At 47.3% G+C, this 17,946-nt stretch overlaps 1 protein-coding gene across 1 annotated transcript in view; it reads right to left on the bottom strand.

The window, feature by feature from the left end:
• Nucleotides 1-17,946, bottom strand: part of LOC130377672 (partitioning defective 3 homolog) — a 271,523-nt gene that overhangs the window by 83,467 nt on the left and 170,110 nt on the right. Inside the window, exons 8-12 of the mRNA XM_056584828.1 lie at nucleotides 13,547-13,672; nucleotides 10,083-10,346; nucleotides 9,618-9,817; nucleotides 4,083-4,222; nucleotides 3,415-3,543 (exon numbers count right to left, since the gene is read on the bottom strand). Coding sequence (XP_056440803.1) covers nucleotides 3,415-3,543; nucleotides 4,083-4,222; nucleotides 9,618-9,817; nucleotides 10,083-10,346; nucleotides 13,547-13,672 — 859 coding nt within the window. The remainder of the gene's footprint in view (nucleotides 1-3,414; nucleotides 3,544-4,082; nucleotides 4,223-9,617; nucleotides 9,818-10,082; nucleotides 10,347-13,546; nucleotides 13,673-17,946) is intronic.

Genomic DNA, 17,946 nt, shown 5'->3' with positions numbered 1-17,946 from the left:
CTCTCTCTCTCTCTCTCTCTGTTCTCTCTACCCACTCCATATTAATGCCCTCATTCTGCCATTCGTCAAACCCTGTCTTGGGTTAAACAGAGATGAGACCCCATAGACAATCAACATTACCTTTTTCACAACTGGCTTCACTTGCCTTGTTAATCTCATACAAATCTGTTCAACCTGGGGGGGCCGTTGTGAGGAATGGCAGGAGGAGTTGCTGCATGTTCAACTCCAGTCCTGTGGGGGACACTGTTTCTCCTGTAAATACTATCTCTCTCTCTCTTTCCCTATCGCTCTGTCTCCCTCTCATATCTTTCTTTCTCCCTCTCTCTAGTTCTCTCTCTCTCTCTCCCCCTACCTATCGCTCTCTCTCCCTCTCTCACCCCCTCCCCTATCGCTCCCTCTCCCTCTCCATCTCTCTCTCTCTCTAATTGGCTCCAACCTGTCAAACAAGGGGAGTCTAAAAAAGGAAGTTTGTCGATAACCTCAAACCTTGGATCAGAAGCAGATACTAATAGGAGATATGGAGGCAGAGGAAGATGGGAACAATAGAAATAGACATGCCAAGAAAGATGATGTAAAAGGTAGGTTATTGTATTGACACAGCCTAGGGTTGGGACTACTGCAATACCGTGCCTTGCATCACAGTCATATAACAGTAAAAGACATGTGTAAAATAGGATGTCTGTAGAGCTGCAGGTATCAATAAGGAAAATAATCAATAAAAGAGTCAATAGGTCTTTTAATCAATGGATGGATGGAGGCACAATTAAAGATTGATCCTTCTAGTCATATACTAACCACAGGTCTATATATGAGGGAGACAGTGAGGGAAGCTTTTTAGAGCTGACATTAGCCATCAGCAGAAAAGATGTCTGTCTCGGAAACTGACGTGTTCACCAGAGGAATGCACAAACAAATTCATACAGTGGTGTTTGTATGTGCGTCTCTCTCTCTCTCTCTCTCTCTCTCTCTCTCTCTCTCTCTCTCTCTCTCTCTCTCTCTCTCTCTCTCTCTCTCTCTCTCTCTCTCTCTCTCTCTCTCTCTCTCTCTCTCTCTCTCTCTCTCTCTCTCTCTCTCTCTCTCTCGTGGTAGGTGCGTTCGGCAGGTGTCTGCACCAAGCCAAGGGAGAAAGGCATCAACAGAATGAGAATTATCACTTGAGATAGAGAGGGGGAGGAAAGCAATGAAGCATGAACCAGCAGTCTTCACCACACGCATCCATTGGAAGTTACTTAAGGGGAGAGAGAGAGAGAGAGAGAGAGAGAGAGAGAGACAGAGAGAGGCAGAAAGGGAGAGAGATAAAGGAAGAGACACCATTAGGTCAGTGGTGCAGCGATGAGTATCTCTAATCGTGTCACGCCCACGGATCTGATGGAGCTAGGACGTCTAACTCTCCTACCCAACCCCCCACACAGAGTGGAGCCGAGTGCGGTGCAGTAGTGACACGCAATTTTCACACAACACGCTGATCTCTGTCGGCAAAACACCATCAACCACGCCATCGCTCATCACACCGCTGGAAAGACGCCATGAATATCGTACGTGACTGGCGCATGGCATTTGGTCACAAAGCCTGCGCAACCAACTAGCTAGTGATTGGATTACCTTGGATACCGCTGCCGCCTGGTCTCTCCCTGCCCTGCCAAATTGCCCTTGAGCAAGCATTTATTAATTCGGTCTACTTTGGTAAAATGAAAAGCTTCAGATACACGGAGGGCATGAAGAGAATCAGAGTGAAACACACAGAGCAAAAGCCAGCAATACTAATGATGAAGATACAAGACCTGAATAACATTTACTCCCACAATTCCACATCACCATAACACATAACACCAGGGGGAGGGCGGGTCCTCACCCCATTATTCCCCAAGCTTGCGTGGCTCCTGGGCCAGGGTTAAGAGGCCAGGTGCCCGGTCACCACTCACACACTGATGAGGGGGGGACGGGGGGAGGGGCGGGGGTGTTGGCATGCGAGCGCCTTGGCCTGCCAAAGTGTTGCGCTGTCCCGCGCCCGCTGTCAGAGCCGCGAAACGGAGGCTTGGCGAGGAGGCGGGGGGCGGGGGGGAGGTGTGGATGTGGAGGGCACTCGCCCCCAACCATCTGTCGCCAGACAGCCAATGTCACCCCTCGTGCACAACTGTGTCAGAGAGTGGGCCTGTGCACGTGCAAAAGCGGTGTATTTGGGGTAAATTATATGTGTTTCCTTCAGTATGTGTGTGTGTGTGTGTGTGTGTGTGTGTGTGTGTGTGTGTGTGTGTGTGTGTGTGTGTGTGTGTGTGTCTGCTTATCTAAAAAGAAAAACTCACTTGCTTATCGTTGATATGTCCATCTATTGCAGTGTGAGTGCGTGCAAATGTAGGTGTGGGCATGCATGTGCGGAGGACAGTGTGCGTGTGTGTGTGTTTGTGTATGTGAACTTCCTTCTGTTGGCGCTGCGCTTGGTGTAACGACGGTTGTACGTGTCGTACCGGGACCGGCGGTCCTCTGAGGTGGATCTGCTCCACCCGAGTCCAGCGGTGGCCCGGGTCAGACAGGGATAATGGTGTTTGCTCCGATGAAACAGCCGGCCCAGCTGTCCCCCTTACTATCATCTGAGCCTTCTCCACACACGCACACACACACACACACACACACGTACAAACACACACGCACACACACGTGCACACACACGCACGCACGCACACACACACAAACATCACCTTGCTCCCAGGTCTAACCGTGATATTAACTAGGCTGAACTCCTCTCCAGCCCTTCCTCAAACAGCAATAAGGCGGGGGTTGTGGCACGGCGGACAGGGCAGCCTATGGCTTGTGGTGCGCGTGTGTGAGCGGAGCGAAAGAGAAACAGGGCAGATACCCAAGGCATGCTGACCGGGGCCAGCTGCATGTCAATGTGACCGCAGTGGGGTGCTACCTCACCCTTCCACCGTCCATGCATAATCACACAGAACAAAAGAGAAGGAAAGTGTGCGGTTTACAATACAAAGTTCATACAAAGTTACTTGTTTTCCATGTGTCAACACGTGGCTCATTGGCGACTACTGACTACAGTTGCTTGGCTGTGGCTTGAAGGCTTTGGCAGAGAGAAGCCACATGTGTGTGTGTGTGTGTAAGTGTGTGTGTGTTTAACTGTGTAATTGTGTGTGATTGTCTGCATCAATGCATTTGTGTGTGCGTCTGTCTGCATGTGTGTGTTCATCTGCATGTGGTAATGTGTGTGTGTGTGTCTCTGTGTGTGGGTATGCGTGTGTGGACATCTGCATCTGTATGTGTGTGTGAGTGTGTGAGATATTGTGCGTGCGTGCGTGTGTGCGTGTGTGTGTGTGTGGAAGGGATCAGGGGTGTTCGGTAGTAGCAGAAGGGAAGACAGGATGGGGGTGGGTGGGTGTGTGGGGGGGGGGGTTGTCACACACTGACCACTTCTCTGGGCAGCAGGGGGTCTTCTTGGCGGAGCACCAGCAGGCCCACTGTCCCCTCCATGGGGGACGCACGGAGCAGGGCCACCACCTCCTCCTGGCTCTTACCGGTGAGATCCACACCGTTCACCTGCACGCACGCACGCACGCACGCACGCACACGCACACACACACACACACACACACACACAAATATGAATGCACAGATGTTAGCAACCATTCCACGCACTGAGAGACACGAACGTGTGCTAAAAGATCATTTTAAATACAGTTTCAATGACATGAATCAAATGTGCACGCAACACATAACCTTTACTTATTATTCCCAAAGCTGATAGCAGCTGTCATTAAATATGGGCCGTTTCCTCCCAGAGAGAACAGACTCCGAATCATATGTCGGGCCGAGTGCGCTATAATCAAATATTGTTTGTGTAACTGCATTTCTTCAGCGATTCATCGCCAGGGTTTAATTGCTGCGCCCAAAGGGAACACACATGACTCAGTTGTTTCAACAAAAAAGCTCTCTCCGATTAAGTCTTAAAAGAACGCAGGCCAATTCGATTCTTCTAAAGAGCCAGGCCCTCACAAATTACACACGGACGTCCGTATTCGCTTCAAAGCGAGAGAGTTTGCAGTCAACATGTGGTGACGCAATTTCAGGGCGAGTACCTCTAACAGCCTGTCACCAGCTTTCAGGCGGCCATCTTGGATGGCAGCGCCACGCGGGAGGATGTTTTTGACGTAGATGGGGGCGCTGCCGCCGATGGGGACGTCTCTGGAGGTGATGCTGAAGCCCAGGCCCTCGGGACCTGGGGGATCAGAGGAGAAAAGAGAGGTCATGGCATGTGATGGGGGGGTGGATATCTGTAGGGATGTTTTTTTTTGCAATCTGCCCAACTACTCCACATCCCAGAAACGGATGTCTCACAAATCAGACTAAAGATTACTAATCAAAAGTCTGAAGACAGACGTGCTACAATTTGAGTGAACGGGTCTTTCTTTGTCGTTCGGTTCATATTCGTTTCGACCAAATCATGTTGCTGGATGCGGGTAACTGTTAGAACTGACAAATAAACACTGTGAAGAGTGGCCACTGTAGATATAAACAAATTAAAATTCCCATCTGAAGGCTTCGTCTACTTTCGCGGATCACTTTCTATTCATGCATAGCTGTGAAAAAAACACAGGAAACATGGCGTAAGTCCACCCCTTGAGTTATTAGTTTCCAGCAAAAGCTTCTGTCTCGCCCAGAAGTTCTGCTATAACCTAGTATAGGAATCCTGGATCCGAGATGACGGAAGAAAAGGGTGAGGTAAAGTGCTACCTAGAAACGTATCCACTTCAGAACTTTGATTCAAGACCAATGGCCTTGAGGCTTTGGTATGTAATTTATTGCACAAAAGCTCTCCTTAGTTATGAGTAATAAGTAAAGCAAGGCAAGAATACACTACATTGCACTATACAGTATTCTCCACTATGCAGCAACAGTACTCGAAGACTCACAATATCACAATAGTCTTGACTAACCCAAACTTATTTCTGATGGCTGAATGAGGTATAGCATGGTGTAGAGAATTTCTTTTCTTTTTTTAATGATTTTTATTAAAATGACATCATATGTCATCCATTATTTATGCTGAAAAAAAAACTGCCTTAACAGATGTTGGTTTATACATTTCCCGACATTTGGCCTAGGAACTGTTGCACTGTGATGTGAATTAAGAAGAAAATAAATCTATCCAATCCATTATTGAAATTCCCCTTTCATTATAAATGTCTGCAATATGAAGAAGCAATATGTATGGGTAAAAGTATAGTCATGCTCCAAACCTCATGCATAAACCTCTTAATAAACAGACGTATTTCCATCCGTGGCTATGCTTGAAGGGTGTGGTTGTCAAATATTTTGGACTTCAAAAAAACGTTGCTGACATATGTCCCTCACTGCAAATATAGAATTCCACAAACCAAAATTGAGTGTTTATGATAAATGCATGCGGACTGCAAAGCCACATGTCACAAGCAATGGTCTGATTAAACACCAGTTATAAGTATAAGGGCCCAGAATAGGCACAAGGGACCGAATGCTTTAAGCACAGCAGAATGAAAGAAAATACTTTCCAATTAACCGTCATAATTCTCTGAAAACACTGTTTCTGAAAAGCGTTTCTGAAATCATACACTCCAACTCCCTTTCATATCATTGAATGATTTATTGTGACTTCCTTCTCTGAAGGAATCTGAGCCGCCATGTAGGGTTTTTTGAATTCCTAAGCATGACTTAAAAAAACATTACCATGCAACTGGCAAGCACACTGTTCCATACATCTTATAAAGATCTACAAGACCAATCTGTTTATCTATATGGAAAAGTGATGTAAAGGAGTACAATCACTGAAGAGGTAAATGTGTGTCTATCCATGCAGAACCAAGCAGTTATCCTTTTTGTGTTTCTTCTTTTTCAAGTGAAAGCTCAAACACTGGTACTCCTCTGACAGGCGGCCATTTGAATAAAAATAGCAGACATCAGGATGGAAGGAACGTATTTGTTCCTTCCTGGATCATGAAAAGTGCTGCGTTACCTTTAGCTCGAAAACAAACCAAAGACGAAGACCTTCGGTGCCTCATTAAATGAATATGAATTGTTCATCTAGAAAAGGGATTCAAATTGAATAATGGAGAACGTGGAGGGTCCATGACCTGTCCTTTTCCAGCTTCCAGGGCTGCATTTGCCAAATGAAAGCAAGAAAACGGCTCCTCAAATGTCACAGCTACAGGATGAGGCATGCTAAAACAAAATTGTTAGCGCTAGTCAAGTTATTATTTGAGGGATTACTTTTTATCTTTTTATAAAAAATAAGCACAACATCCCGGAAACTGAGGAAAAAGATGAGTCATAAGGAAAAGAGTAAGATGTGATCGAGAGAGACGGATATGGAATGCGGCCGAGCCGTTGGCATTTTCGAGCGATGGCGTCCAAGTCTTGGGCAGGCGCTCACGATGGTGATTAGCATTCACGTCAGAGCAGAAGCTGCTCATTTCACAGGGCTGTCAGCTAGTCTAATGGCTCATCATGACCTAGTTCCTTTTTCCTTTTTTTGCCCTGTCTTGACAGTCTGGCTGTCAAAGTATCTGACAGCTCTTACAGACAAGGTGTGCTGTTTACACCCCCCAGAATCACGAAAAGACCAGAAAGGATCAGAGAGGAGGGAGAGGAGGAGAGGTGCCTGAACACTCACATTATGGCTGGTTTCACCTTTGTACAAACCGGCAGAAAGGTGTTTAAAAATAAAATGCTGCTAACAACCTCGGTGACAGGGAAGGGGAAAAAGAAGTTGAACTGTAAAAAAGTTTACTCTTTTAAAGCATTGGCCTGCAGATGCAGTGAGCAGAATGCTAATCACCCCTTGAAATAAATACATAATGTAGGGCTGGCCCTTAGTGTGAAGGTTAGGGTGTGTGTGTGTGTGTGGGGGGGGGGGGGGGGTCGGAATTCTAAGACACAGGGCTATTTGATGTCACCCCCATGGCACTTTATCACGTGGTCCACTCCCTCCTCGGCCAGAACGCACCCCGCTGAGCAGAATCAAACTGACTCTCATTAGAAGATCTCTGCCATTAACAGCCTCCAATCGGGTCAATTAGAAGAATGCGCCTCTAATAGGCCTGTGGTAATTAACTGCTGACGTCTTTATTTTGGGGCCATGGATGAGCAGAATGAAAGTAATTGTATCCCTTTGCTGGATTAGTCGGAATCTGGCAACCGATAAGCCAATTAAAACGGCAAACACGAGGACAGGCAGAGGCACATTAGAATGAGATCTAATGGGCTGCATATGTCCGTTCTTTCGACTGCATTATTTGATTAAGGCACTCTTGTTAATTTGCCATGCATGGATCTGCTTCTGTTACGGAGAGACACAGACGCACTTAGGGCCAAATCAAAATGATTAGAGCAATCGGAGATGTAAAGGTAAACCCCCTGAAGACTGAGAATCCCAAAGTACATAAGTGGCCCCGGAAATTCTATGAAATTATTGTAATTATTGAAATGATTGTAGTTCTCAAGTCAGTTTGTCTTTTGACTTTGGCAGGTTAAGCCTCAAATTGTTCATGCTTGACCTTTACAAAAAGGTTTCGGGAAAATTCGTACACTGTGCTTTTTTTCTCCCCTGTACCGGCAATGCTAAATTATGACCCATTATAATCTCGAAAGTTCCCGCTGACACTCTGCAAGAGAGTGGTTTGAGAACTGCATTCAAGCACTTAACATTGACAATAAACAATGTTCCTGGTTAGGGTCTCTCTGTCTCTGTCTCTCTCTCTTTCACTCTAACACCTTTCTTTTTCTCATCCTTCTCCTCCTCTTCTTACCCTTGGCTCCCTAACCAGCAACTCAACAAGATGGGCGTGGATGGGGATGTGGGGTGAGTGAGGGTAAAGGCAGTGGGGGTAAAAGCTGCTAAAAGACTTTCACTTCATTGTATAATAGAGCGGTCTCAACTGGTGGCCACCGCTGCATGCCAGAATAGCACACACACACACACACTCTCTCTCTCTCTCTCTCTCTCTCTCTCTCTCTCTCTCTCTCTCTCTCTCTCTCTCTCTCTCTCTCTCTCTCTCTCTCTCTCTCTCTCCTCTCTCTCTCTCTCTCTCTCTTCTCTCTCTCTCTCTCTCTCTCTCCCTCCCTCCCTCCCTCCCTCCTGGGGACCTGTGCAGACATATTACGGTGGCTTGTGACTGCACTGCTGTTGGGAGCTTGTTCAACGTTTGGCCTGCTTCAACGTCCTCACATGCCAAACAACACCCCCAGTCCCAGGGCACCGTCGCAAAATACCCTCCCCCCGATGCCAACTTTCCCAAGCACAACATCTGCCCCCTGCAACTGGTGACAGCGAGCTGAGAGAGAGAGAGAGAGAGAGAGAGAGAGAGAGGAGAGAGAGGAGAGAGAGGAAGAGAGAGAGAGAGAGAGAGATGAGAGAGAGGAGAGAGAGAGAGAGAGAGAGAGAGAGAGAGAGATGAAGATTGAGGGAGTAAGAGAGAGATAAAGAGGGAGGAAATGGAGACAGCGGGAGTAACAGAGAGACAGGGGGAGCAGATGAAGACTAGGGGAGTAACAGAGATACACAGGGAGGAGGAGATGAAGACGAGGGGAGTAAGCAAGATAAAGAGGAAGGAAGAGATGGAGACATAGACAGATGCATGCTATAAATGGTAGTTATGACCGCATCTATGTGACTTTTCTAAAAGTTGTTTATGTTTCCATGTCTTGTTGCTAATTTTGGGTGTCATTTATCATCTGCTTGGCAATGTTTATTTTCATCGTCGATAAAGCTCTTTTGAATTGAGGGCGAGAGAAAGAAAGATAGAAAGATAGAGAGAGATCGAGACGGAGAGAGAGAAACAGGAGACAGGAGAGAGTGAGAGAGAGCCACAGAAAAGGAGAGGCTGAAAATAAAAACTGAACCTGACTGCTCACCCGGCAGTCAGGGTGAATGGGAAAGAGACCCACAACATAACCAGCATCATAACATCATATTATAGTTAATGGTGAGCTTGGGTACGATAGCTGAACCACAAACAGTGTGGTGGCAGGTCCCAACCATACTACAGAATCATGGTAATAAAACACACATTATGGTCCATGAAACCACACACTCAGATTCAAGAGAGAATCATGGACATCAGATTTCCTGACAGACAAACAGATATACATGATAGGATAAACAAAAGGGATATACAAATGGATAGAGGGATCAATATATTGATGGAGGTTTATAGACATAGATGGACCTATCATTAGATCAATATATGGAGATATATAGAAAGACACAGATGGACCAATCAATAGATTGATACAGAGATTAAAGGATAGTGATCAATAGATGATAGAGAGGAATAGATAAATAGATGTATAGATATAGAGATAGATAGATCAGTAGATCAAAATATATATATCAGTGCTGCTATACTCTATTCCAGTCAAATGACTTGAACGGATCTAACTGTTGTATAAAAGTACATATCGAGAGAGACTGACCCATCAATAGATCCATAGACACATACATAGATAGAATGATCAAAAGATTGATAGAGGGATATAAAGACAGAGAGATCCATAGATTGGTGAGAGATAGACCAGTAGATCACTAAAGACACATAGCAGGAGAGATGAGGGATACGGACAGGTCAACGTGGACAGACCTTTCCTCAGCTTCACATGGAGCCTGCGGCCGGACTTGATGGAGTAGGAGCCGGTGGAGAGGCTGCTGCTGACCCTGCGCTGCAGGGAGGGCGACGGGGCCGGGGGGGCCGGGGGTGTCCGGACCACCAGGGCCGGGGGGCCGGTGGAGTAGCGGGGTCCGGGCTCCGGGGTGCTCCGTGACAGAGGGAGCTGGTGGCTGCTTCAACACAGCAGAGCAACATCTCTACTCAGTCACGCTCGTGGGAAAGCACATTCATTTGGATTCATAGCTGGATTAATAGCCGCAGCCCGGCCTGCTGCTGTCCAGGCGGTCAGGTTACGTTTTTTTTTCAATATAATTGTCCAGTGATGTTGGACGGTTAAGCACCCAGCAAGGTTTAATTTGTAATCGTGAGCAAAAAAAACGCAATAAAACAGCGACATGCTATATTCAGCTGACAAATTCATGCTCATGTCAGACCCACTTGTGATTAGGGGTGTTCGGGGGTGGCCCGGTGCGGGACGTCCTGTGCTGGGCCCGCTCCAGGCCCCCGCCCCCCGGGGGGGTCACGCTGGAGCGGTCGCCGGGCGGACGCTGAGGGTCCTGGCTGAAGCGGACCCGGTTGCAGGTGGGCGAGGCGAGCGAGGCCGGGGCCGACAGCATCTCGTACTGGGCCTTGAGGGCAGCCGGCACCACGTGGAAGAGGATGCGCGGGGTCCGCATGGCCTGCCGGAACATGTTCTGAGCTCTGGAGGAGGAGGAGGAGGAGGAGGAGGAGGAGGAGGAGGAGGAGGAGGAGGAGGGTGGGTCAGTGGGGTGAATTGAGTGCAGAGAGATGAGGCTTAGGATAAATAGATGTAAGTCTTAACCCGATGGAGAGGTTTGGAAAACTGACAGAAAAATTTGCGAAATAGAAAGCATCGGGGCACTTATTTTTTACTCCATCGCTCACTCAATCACTTACCCGTACACTTGCTCATTCACTCGTACACTTGCTCCCTCACTCATTATCTCGCCGGGCGAGGGCATTAAGGGCTGTAGCCGGAAAGATTGTCGAGTGAGATAAAGTGAGAGTAGTGTTGGAGAGAGAGCAAAAGTAAGAGAGCGAGAGAGGGGGAGGGCTTTGGGGAAGTTGGTAAAACTCATCTCAGTGAAGCCATAGAGAACACTGGGATAACTCTAATGCCAGTGACAGTATCTAGTAGTCCAATAAAGTAGGGAACCTCTACTGCAGTCTTTACATAACTTTACATAACATTGTCTGTACACCTCCAGGCCTGTGACTCGGTTAGGTAAGCACACAAACATTCCCTGACAGGGAGGATGGGGGAGTCAACAAAGCATATAGAAAACACATCCGCTGTCAGGGATTGGCTAATTAGCCCAGACGATAACGTGCACCACGGCTGATTACACATTAAGAGAAAACAAAGAAATTACTCATCCGCCATCAAGACGAGCTAATTAGCCCAATCAAAGCTAAATCAGCCAAGAAATAAATCACATCAGTCAGTCACCGGCGGGACTTTGTACTTTCTTAAACCCGGGGAATTGACCGTTGCCGCTTGCCAGAGAGCTGTTTCAGAGCAGGGATTTCTGGAGATACTTAGCATATAGATAGGCTTCATAGAGAGACGCCAGAGTCAGGGGTGCGGCACGGAGGGAAGAGAGGCCGCCCCCCCAGGGTTTTCTTTCTCCGAGCGCCGCCATTGCCGCCGCCGTACACACGGAAGCGGTGTGGCGGCGTGCGCAGGATCCGAGCTCGTCCAAATGACTTATTGGCGGTCTCCGGGCGGCTCCCCCGACAAAATGAGCACGCTTTCTCTCAGCGCTGTCACCGAGGCAAGCGCCGCCGCGCTGCTCTACTTGAGACGCGTTCAGTCTGCATTATTTTTATGGTAATTTGTAGAAATAACACTAACAGGCGCACAGGTGGCATATATTTATGGTTGTATTGTGTGTGTGTGTGTGTGTGTGTGTGTGTGTGTGTGTGTGTGTGTGTGTGTGTGTGTGTGTGTGTGTGTGTGTGTGTGTGTGTGTGTGTGTGTGTGTGTGTGTGTGTGTGCGTGTGTGTGTGCGTATATGTGTGTCTGTGTGTGTGTGCATGCATGTGTGTGCATAAGTGCTTTGCAAATGCATATAATAACATACAGCGGTGTCACTCCAGCAATCAGCCACTGATTGAATAATAAATTACCCCATCAATGCATCATTACATTCCGCAAGATTAAGCTCCCCAAAATATTTACCCATGCAAAACAATCCAAGGAGATTAGGCTATCACTTTAAACTGTCTCCCTGGGTGGAGCACAATCAGCAAGACGGAGGCATCGACGTCGGAATGTGGGGACGGCGTGTGTCTGTGTGTGTGGAAGAGGTTGAGCAAAGTTGAGTTCTGTTTCTCCTCATATTCTTGGGAAATCATTAAATGCATTTCCATACCAGTAAGGACTGTGTGCTTGTTTGTGTCTGTGTGCGTGTGTGTGTGTGTGTATGTGCGTGTGTCTGTGTCTGTGTGTGTATTTGTGTGTGTGTGTGTGTGTGTGTGTGTGGGCGTGTGCGTGTGCGTGTGTGTCTATATATGCGTCTGTGTCTGTAATTGCTTGCGGAACACTACGAAACATTGCTCCCTTGTGGATTGGACGTGTAAGCCTCTTTCACAGCAGAGGAGGTTTGCAGGCAGCTGGGACCTTTGATAATGACAAATATTGCATTTAAAAAGAAAGAAGGAAAACACACATTTAATGAAACAAAGACAAATTCTCACTAGATTGAATATTAAAAAGTATGTTAATAGCGTTGGCCCTTTGACAGTGAGTCGTAATGAGAAAACTAAAGACAGACAGAAGGAAACCAAAGTCTTAACAAATGAAAGGGATTGGTTTCCAAAAGAGAAACAACAATCGGCTGACATCATTACAGACAGACTATCATCAGTCTTTCTTTTCTCGCATCTCAGAAAGAGAAGACAGTGAGTCAATCCGGCTGTATGGTAAGCTACGCTACGTGGGCCATTTGGAATAAGACCGTTCGTAGTGGATCGTTGTGGGTCAACCAGACCTCTTATGGGCCGGTCTCATTGGAGATGGACAGACAGAGCTGCACTCTATCCGGACTTGGCGGTCATTCCCTTATTTTATGGTGGTCGGGGTGTTTGATTCCCAGCCAAAAAGGTTATAGGTCTGAATCCCAATTAGCAAAGCCTGCCTTTAGGCATCCTTGAACAAGATGCCTTTATGAAAGAAACTCTCTGAATGTCTTAACTGGATGAAGGTGTCTTCTAACTGACTCAATAGCAAATAGCAATAGTAAATAATATACAATTTAAATGTATAAAATATTATGTGTGCATAACCTAGTTACACAAGTAGTGGGACATTGTGCAGCTGTATACAATACATTCATATAACAATAAATTCCAGGAATAGACAAATAAAAACCATTAAACACAAAAATGAGAGTAGGGAATCCACAGCCAAGCTTCGCTCTGCACAGCTCTGGGCTGAAAGGGTTCCAAACAAAATAATGAATGACTCAGCTACAGTCCAGAATCCTATCCCCTTTTATGGGAGATGTATAACGTTGATATTGAACGTTATTGTTCAGTGTTTAATGCAGACTTTGTGGTCACACTGAATGCTAACCAGCAGGGACGTTCTCAACTTAGTTTCCTGTCGCAGTGGGAGGGGGATTAAAGAAATAAGCTTCATAGCAAAGTGTTGCTTAGAGGTCTAAAATGTACCTAGCAAAAAGTTGGCAAGGAAAAGTTTTCGAAGCTGCAGGGAAACTGTTGCAGAAGGAAGCTCACACTTTGGGAATTTGCAGCGAACGCCGGGGGGTGGGGGGGAAGTCACAGATAATTCCTCGAAATGAGGACTCAAAATAGTCGCGGCACTCGCGGGCAGGATTTCAGTTGGGTTTTTGCACCAACAGACGACCAGGACTTACTGTTCGAATCGCAGGTGTCGAATGTCCGCCTTGTTAATGCGCACGATGCAGTCATTCTCCTGGAACAGGCCCTCCTGTTCGGCCTTGCCACCCCGCTCCAGACGCTTCACCAGAAGGCCGTTGGTCCTGGGGGGGGGGGGGGGGGGGGGGGGGGAGAGGGAAGACGTTATTGATGGGAGATGCAGAGACATATAGGTTGTAAGCGCGTACATTCTTCAGACAATGTGCTGATGACGATAACAGATACTAACTTGAGACTAGACAAATAGACTGTACGACAAATGCACCTGCATACAAATAAACAAGCACAGTACGCCCATAGATGAATACAGGCAAGTACAAGCTCATGCAAGGTTGTGCATGCACGCACACACACGCACACAAGGTAGTGCATGTACGCAAGCACGCACACACGCTAGGTATTGCACGCATATACGCATTGTATTGCAAGCACGCGCGGACACACACACACATCACCACATGCAGACTCTGAATACCCTATGCTAATATCAATATTTGTCTGCATTTTCGCTGTGCATGGATGGTTGGAGGAGTAATGGTAAAATGCAAGCAATGGCGGAAACAACTTATTCATACTTTTATTGCAGTTTCCATAACCCCCCAAAAAAGCATTCTGGGTACGAAAAAAAAACATCCAAAAAAAGGGAATATCAGTTTGCTCTGCGTGAGAGAGGAGAGTGAGCTGAGCCCCGGACTTAAGAACATGACTTACCTGCTACCCTATCCCATCCGCATTCCCTTCCTGTCTGTCTGTGTCTATAGAAGTGTATTGCTGCTGTGACCCACGTCAGCTATATTACAGAAACACCCGGCTAGGAATAGCTGGATGCCGTGGCTTCAGAGACCATAAAGCAGGGCTGATGCTGCCGTCACAGGCTGCAGCTTAAGGCCTGATCTTTTGGTGCTGGGATGAAGACGCGGGAACAACAATACGCCGCCATGGTGACAACCTCAGCAGTCCCCACATGAATCGAGGTAGCAACCTTTAGCACACACACAAACACACACACACAGGTGCGAACACACACACACACACACACACACACACACACACACACACACACACACACACACACACACACACACACACACACACACACACACACACACACACACACACACACACAAGCCTGCAACCTTCTATTTAAATATATCAAAAAGATGCTATGGGCTTTTGACTAGGCCCAGCGGATAACCTGTAGAGATCTGACACATGCTCGCACAGCAGAAATAAAAAATAAATAAAAGTACAAACTGCCATGTGTACCGTTGGGAACGATGACGCCTGTGGAACCAGACGGATGAGCTGGCAGGCAGATAAGCCTTTGCCGTTGACGACACTGCTTGGTGCCCAATGATTAACCCCCACCCCTCCCCCGAAACATAAAAAAGCACAACTGACGGAAAAGTTTGTATTGATAAGTTTGTAAGAGTGATGGGGGCTTAAACTATATTGTGATAGTGTTGCAATGCGATAGTGTTATAATGTGCGATAGTGTTGTGATGCGACTGTGTGTGTGTGTGTCTGAGTGCGTGTGGTGTTGTGTTCAGCATCACACACACTCTCACACACAAACATGTAGATGTGGGTGGATATCAACTGAAAGCAGGCATGATCTGCCCAAGTACTTAACGAAATGAAACAAACAAAAAAATGTGTTAGTTTCCCCACCAGCCACAATAGAGCATGGATTTACAGACACACACACACACACACACACACACACACACACACACACACACACACACCACACACCACACACACACACAACACACCACACACACACACACACACACACACACACACACAAACAGCAGCAAGTGCATGTATTTGCCAGTGCCAATCTCATTGACGTCACTACATGAGCCATTGTCATTAGCCTCAATCTCAAAAACACAGGATTTGACCTTTCTTCGTGTTGTCAGGTGAATAAAAAATGAATAAAATGAATGAAGAAATATAGTAAAGTGGAAGGCTAGCATGGAGTCTGTCATTAGTTGAACAAGACTTTCTATGTTGGTGTGTGTGTGTGTGTGGAAATGTTATGGTGGTATTAGTGGTTGTGTGTGTGCGTGTGCGTGTGTGTGTGTGTGTATGTGCGTGTGTGTGTGTGTGTGTGTGTGTGGGGGGGGGGGGGGTATGTGTCTGTGTGTGTCTCGAGTGACAAGTCAGACAGGAGTTTTTTGGCCAATCCTTCCATCAGTATTCAGAAGTGGGACTGTGAATGACAATGGATGAGGTGGTGTTGTAGTCTAGAGGTCTGGAGCAGACAATGGCTTGATTTAACACCCACATCAGTCAATCAAGCGACTGGCATCCACTAGTTTTCGTTCTCTCTCTCTCTTTCCCCCTCTCTCTCTCTCCAAGTCCCTCTCCAAATTCTATTTCAATATTGCTGATGGAATTGGAAAATAACTGAAACAAAAAATGGGATTTGTACTTAGAGATGATTGAGAAATATCGAAGTTGGATCAAAATAGCCTCTTATTCGAAGAGGCGTTTTTAACACAGTCTCAGGGTTTGGGCACTGGCCTTGTATTTGAATGACAAAAGACATAAAAAACACGTCTTTATCCAGACATTTTTCACTATCACAGAATACATGTCTCGTGTCCCTTTGAACCGAGCAATGCAAGGCATTGTATTTTTGTGTCGCCGAACCCAACCACGCAGTGACCAATTTCTGTTGTTTCTTTGTATACGTCCAAAAGGGCTTGGCTGAATACAGCCACACAGAGGACAAGGCAACGTCCTTGCTTTTGTCCTTGAGTTTGTCCTCTGCACGAGGACATCAGGAGACGTGAGGTCCTTCACAATCAGCCTTCCTGAGATTCCCAGCGTTCCGGAGTGGGGTTTGGAAGGCGTGGGGGGGGAAGGGGTATAGGGGGGGGGGCACCTGCTGTCCTCTGCCGCTGCCTTTAATGAAATAATAACGCAATCAAGATCCACTTGAAGTGTCGCAATTATGCCTGTCGTTTGTTTACCGTTAAGTGAATGAAAAAAATGTAATGGCGGTAGAAATAGGAGCTCATTAGCAGGATGCATCTGCGTGTGGCTGGGACGTGGGGGAAATAAATAATATAGAACGTGGCCCGTACGTGCCCACAGCGATGTATGTCATTGTACCCACCATTGTTGATTCATGTGAGTGTATATATTTCTAGCTGTGCACACATCAAAGCCTGTTGGTCTTTGTGTATGTCTGTGTGTGCATGTTGGTGCACGGCGTAATGCAAGCAGGTTACGGCGATAGTGTCAAAAAGCTGATTTTCCACCCACTTTATCCTCCCCCCCATTCATGGCGGAATGCGAGTCCATTTTGGGTGCAGCCGGGAAGCTAACGGGGGCAGCCATTGGAGCCGCGGACAGAGGCTGCAGTGTCTTCTTGTGTGACTGCCGGGGCGTTGCTGTCCCGTCTGACCCCCAGTGGCCCTGGTCTAGACGCTTAATGACAGCCTGCCCCGCATAATGCCTCCTCTCCCCCACCCAGCCCTCTCCCCTCTGCATGCAGTTGCAGCGCACAGGAAGAGAGCTGGCAGGGCCATTAGCATCGTTCGGCTGGCCAGACGCTCGTTCTTATCATGTCTGGGCCTAATTGAAGCCTCTGATTGGTATTAGTGTCCATCTTGGGGGACGGGAGATGGACCTTAGTGGCCACGCAGCACTAGGATGCAGCATCGTGCGTTTTCGTTTGTCCGTGACCGTGGTCGTCCAGGTGTTTGCTCTCCATGTAAACGTGGACGAATAAAAGGTGTGTCTGGATTTAAAGACTGAAGATTTGATGAGGTGTTTCTAGATCAAAGATGTCACCGCGGCAAAAATCTGGCATTATATTTATTTCTAAGGTCCTACCTCATGACGACCTTGTGTGTGTGAATGCGTAGAAGTGTGTGTGTGTGTGTGTGTGTGTGTGTGTAGAAGTATTTGTGCGCGAGCGTGTCTATGAAGGTAACTCAACGACCGAGGATAAGGGAGAGTCTGACGTGTGGGGGTCAAGGGGGTCTAAATATAGCTCCCTGACACTTCCTTACAGATCCCAACAGGATGAGCATCACGCATGCAGCCGCTAATGCGCCGTCATCGTCCTCCAATGACAAAAGGCCTTAGCGGCGCCCCACGCATCTCATGTCATCCCCCTGTCTCCTCTGCACCCAGCCCCTGTCCCATCCTGTCCCCTGTGATTCTTCACCTTCCCCCCCTCCTCTCCCCGCCGTGCTGAGGAGGGGCTTTCGTTTGGTCTTGGTGGCGTGCCAGCACTTCTTGGCCTGTGCATGGGGCTTTTAGTCTGATTACGCTGGGGCCCATGTCCTCTGTCCTCTATATCTTGTGAGGTTTTTTCCACCGCCCCACCAGAATACCTATAAACTCAGACGCCACC

The sequence above is a fragment of the Gadus chalcogrammus genome, chromosome 23 (assembly GCF_026213295.1).
Source record: "Gadus chalcogrammus isolate NIFS_2021 chromosome 23, NIFS_Gcha_1.0, whole genome shotgun sequence".
Lineage (NCBI taxonomy): Eukaryota > Metazoa > Chordata > Actinopteri > Gadiformes > Gadidae > Gadus > Gadus chalcogrammus.
The sequence above is the reverse complement of the archived record's forward strand: the minus strand, read 5'-3'. Positions and strand labels throughout refer to the sequence as shown.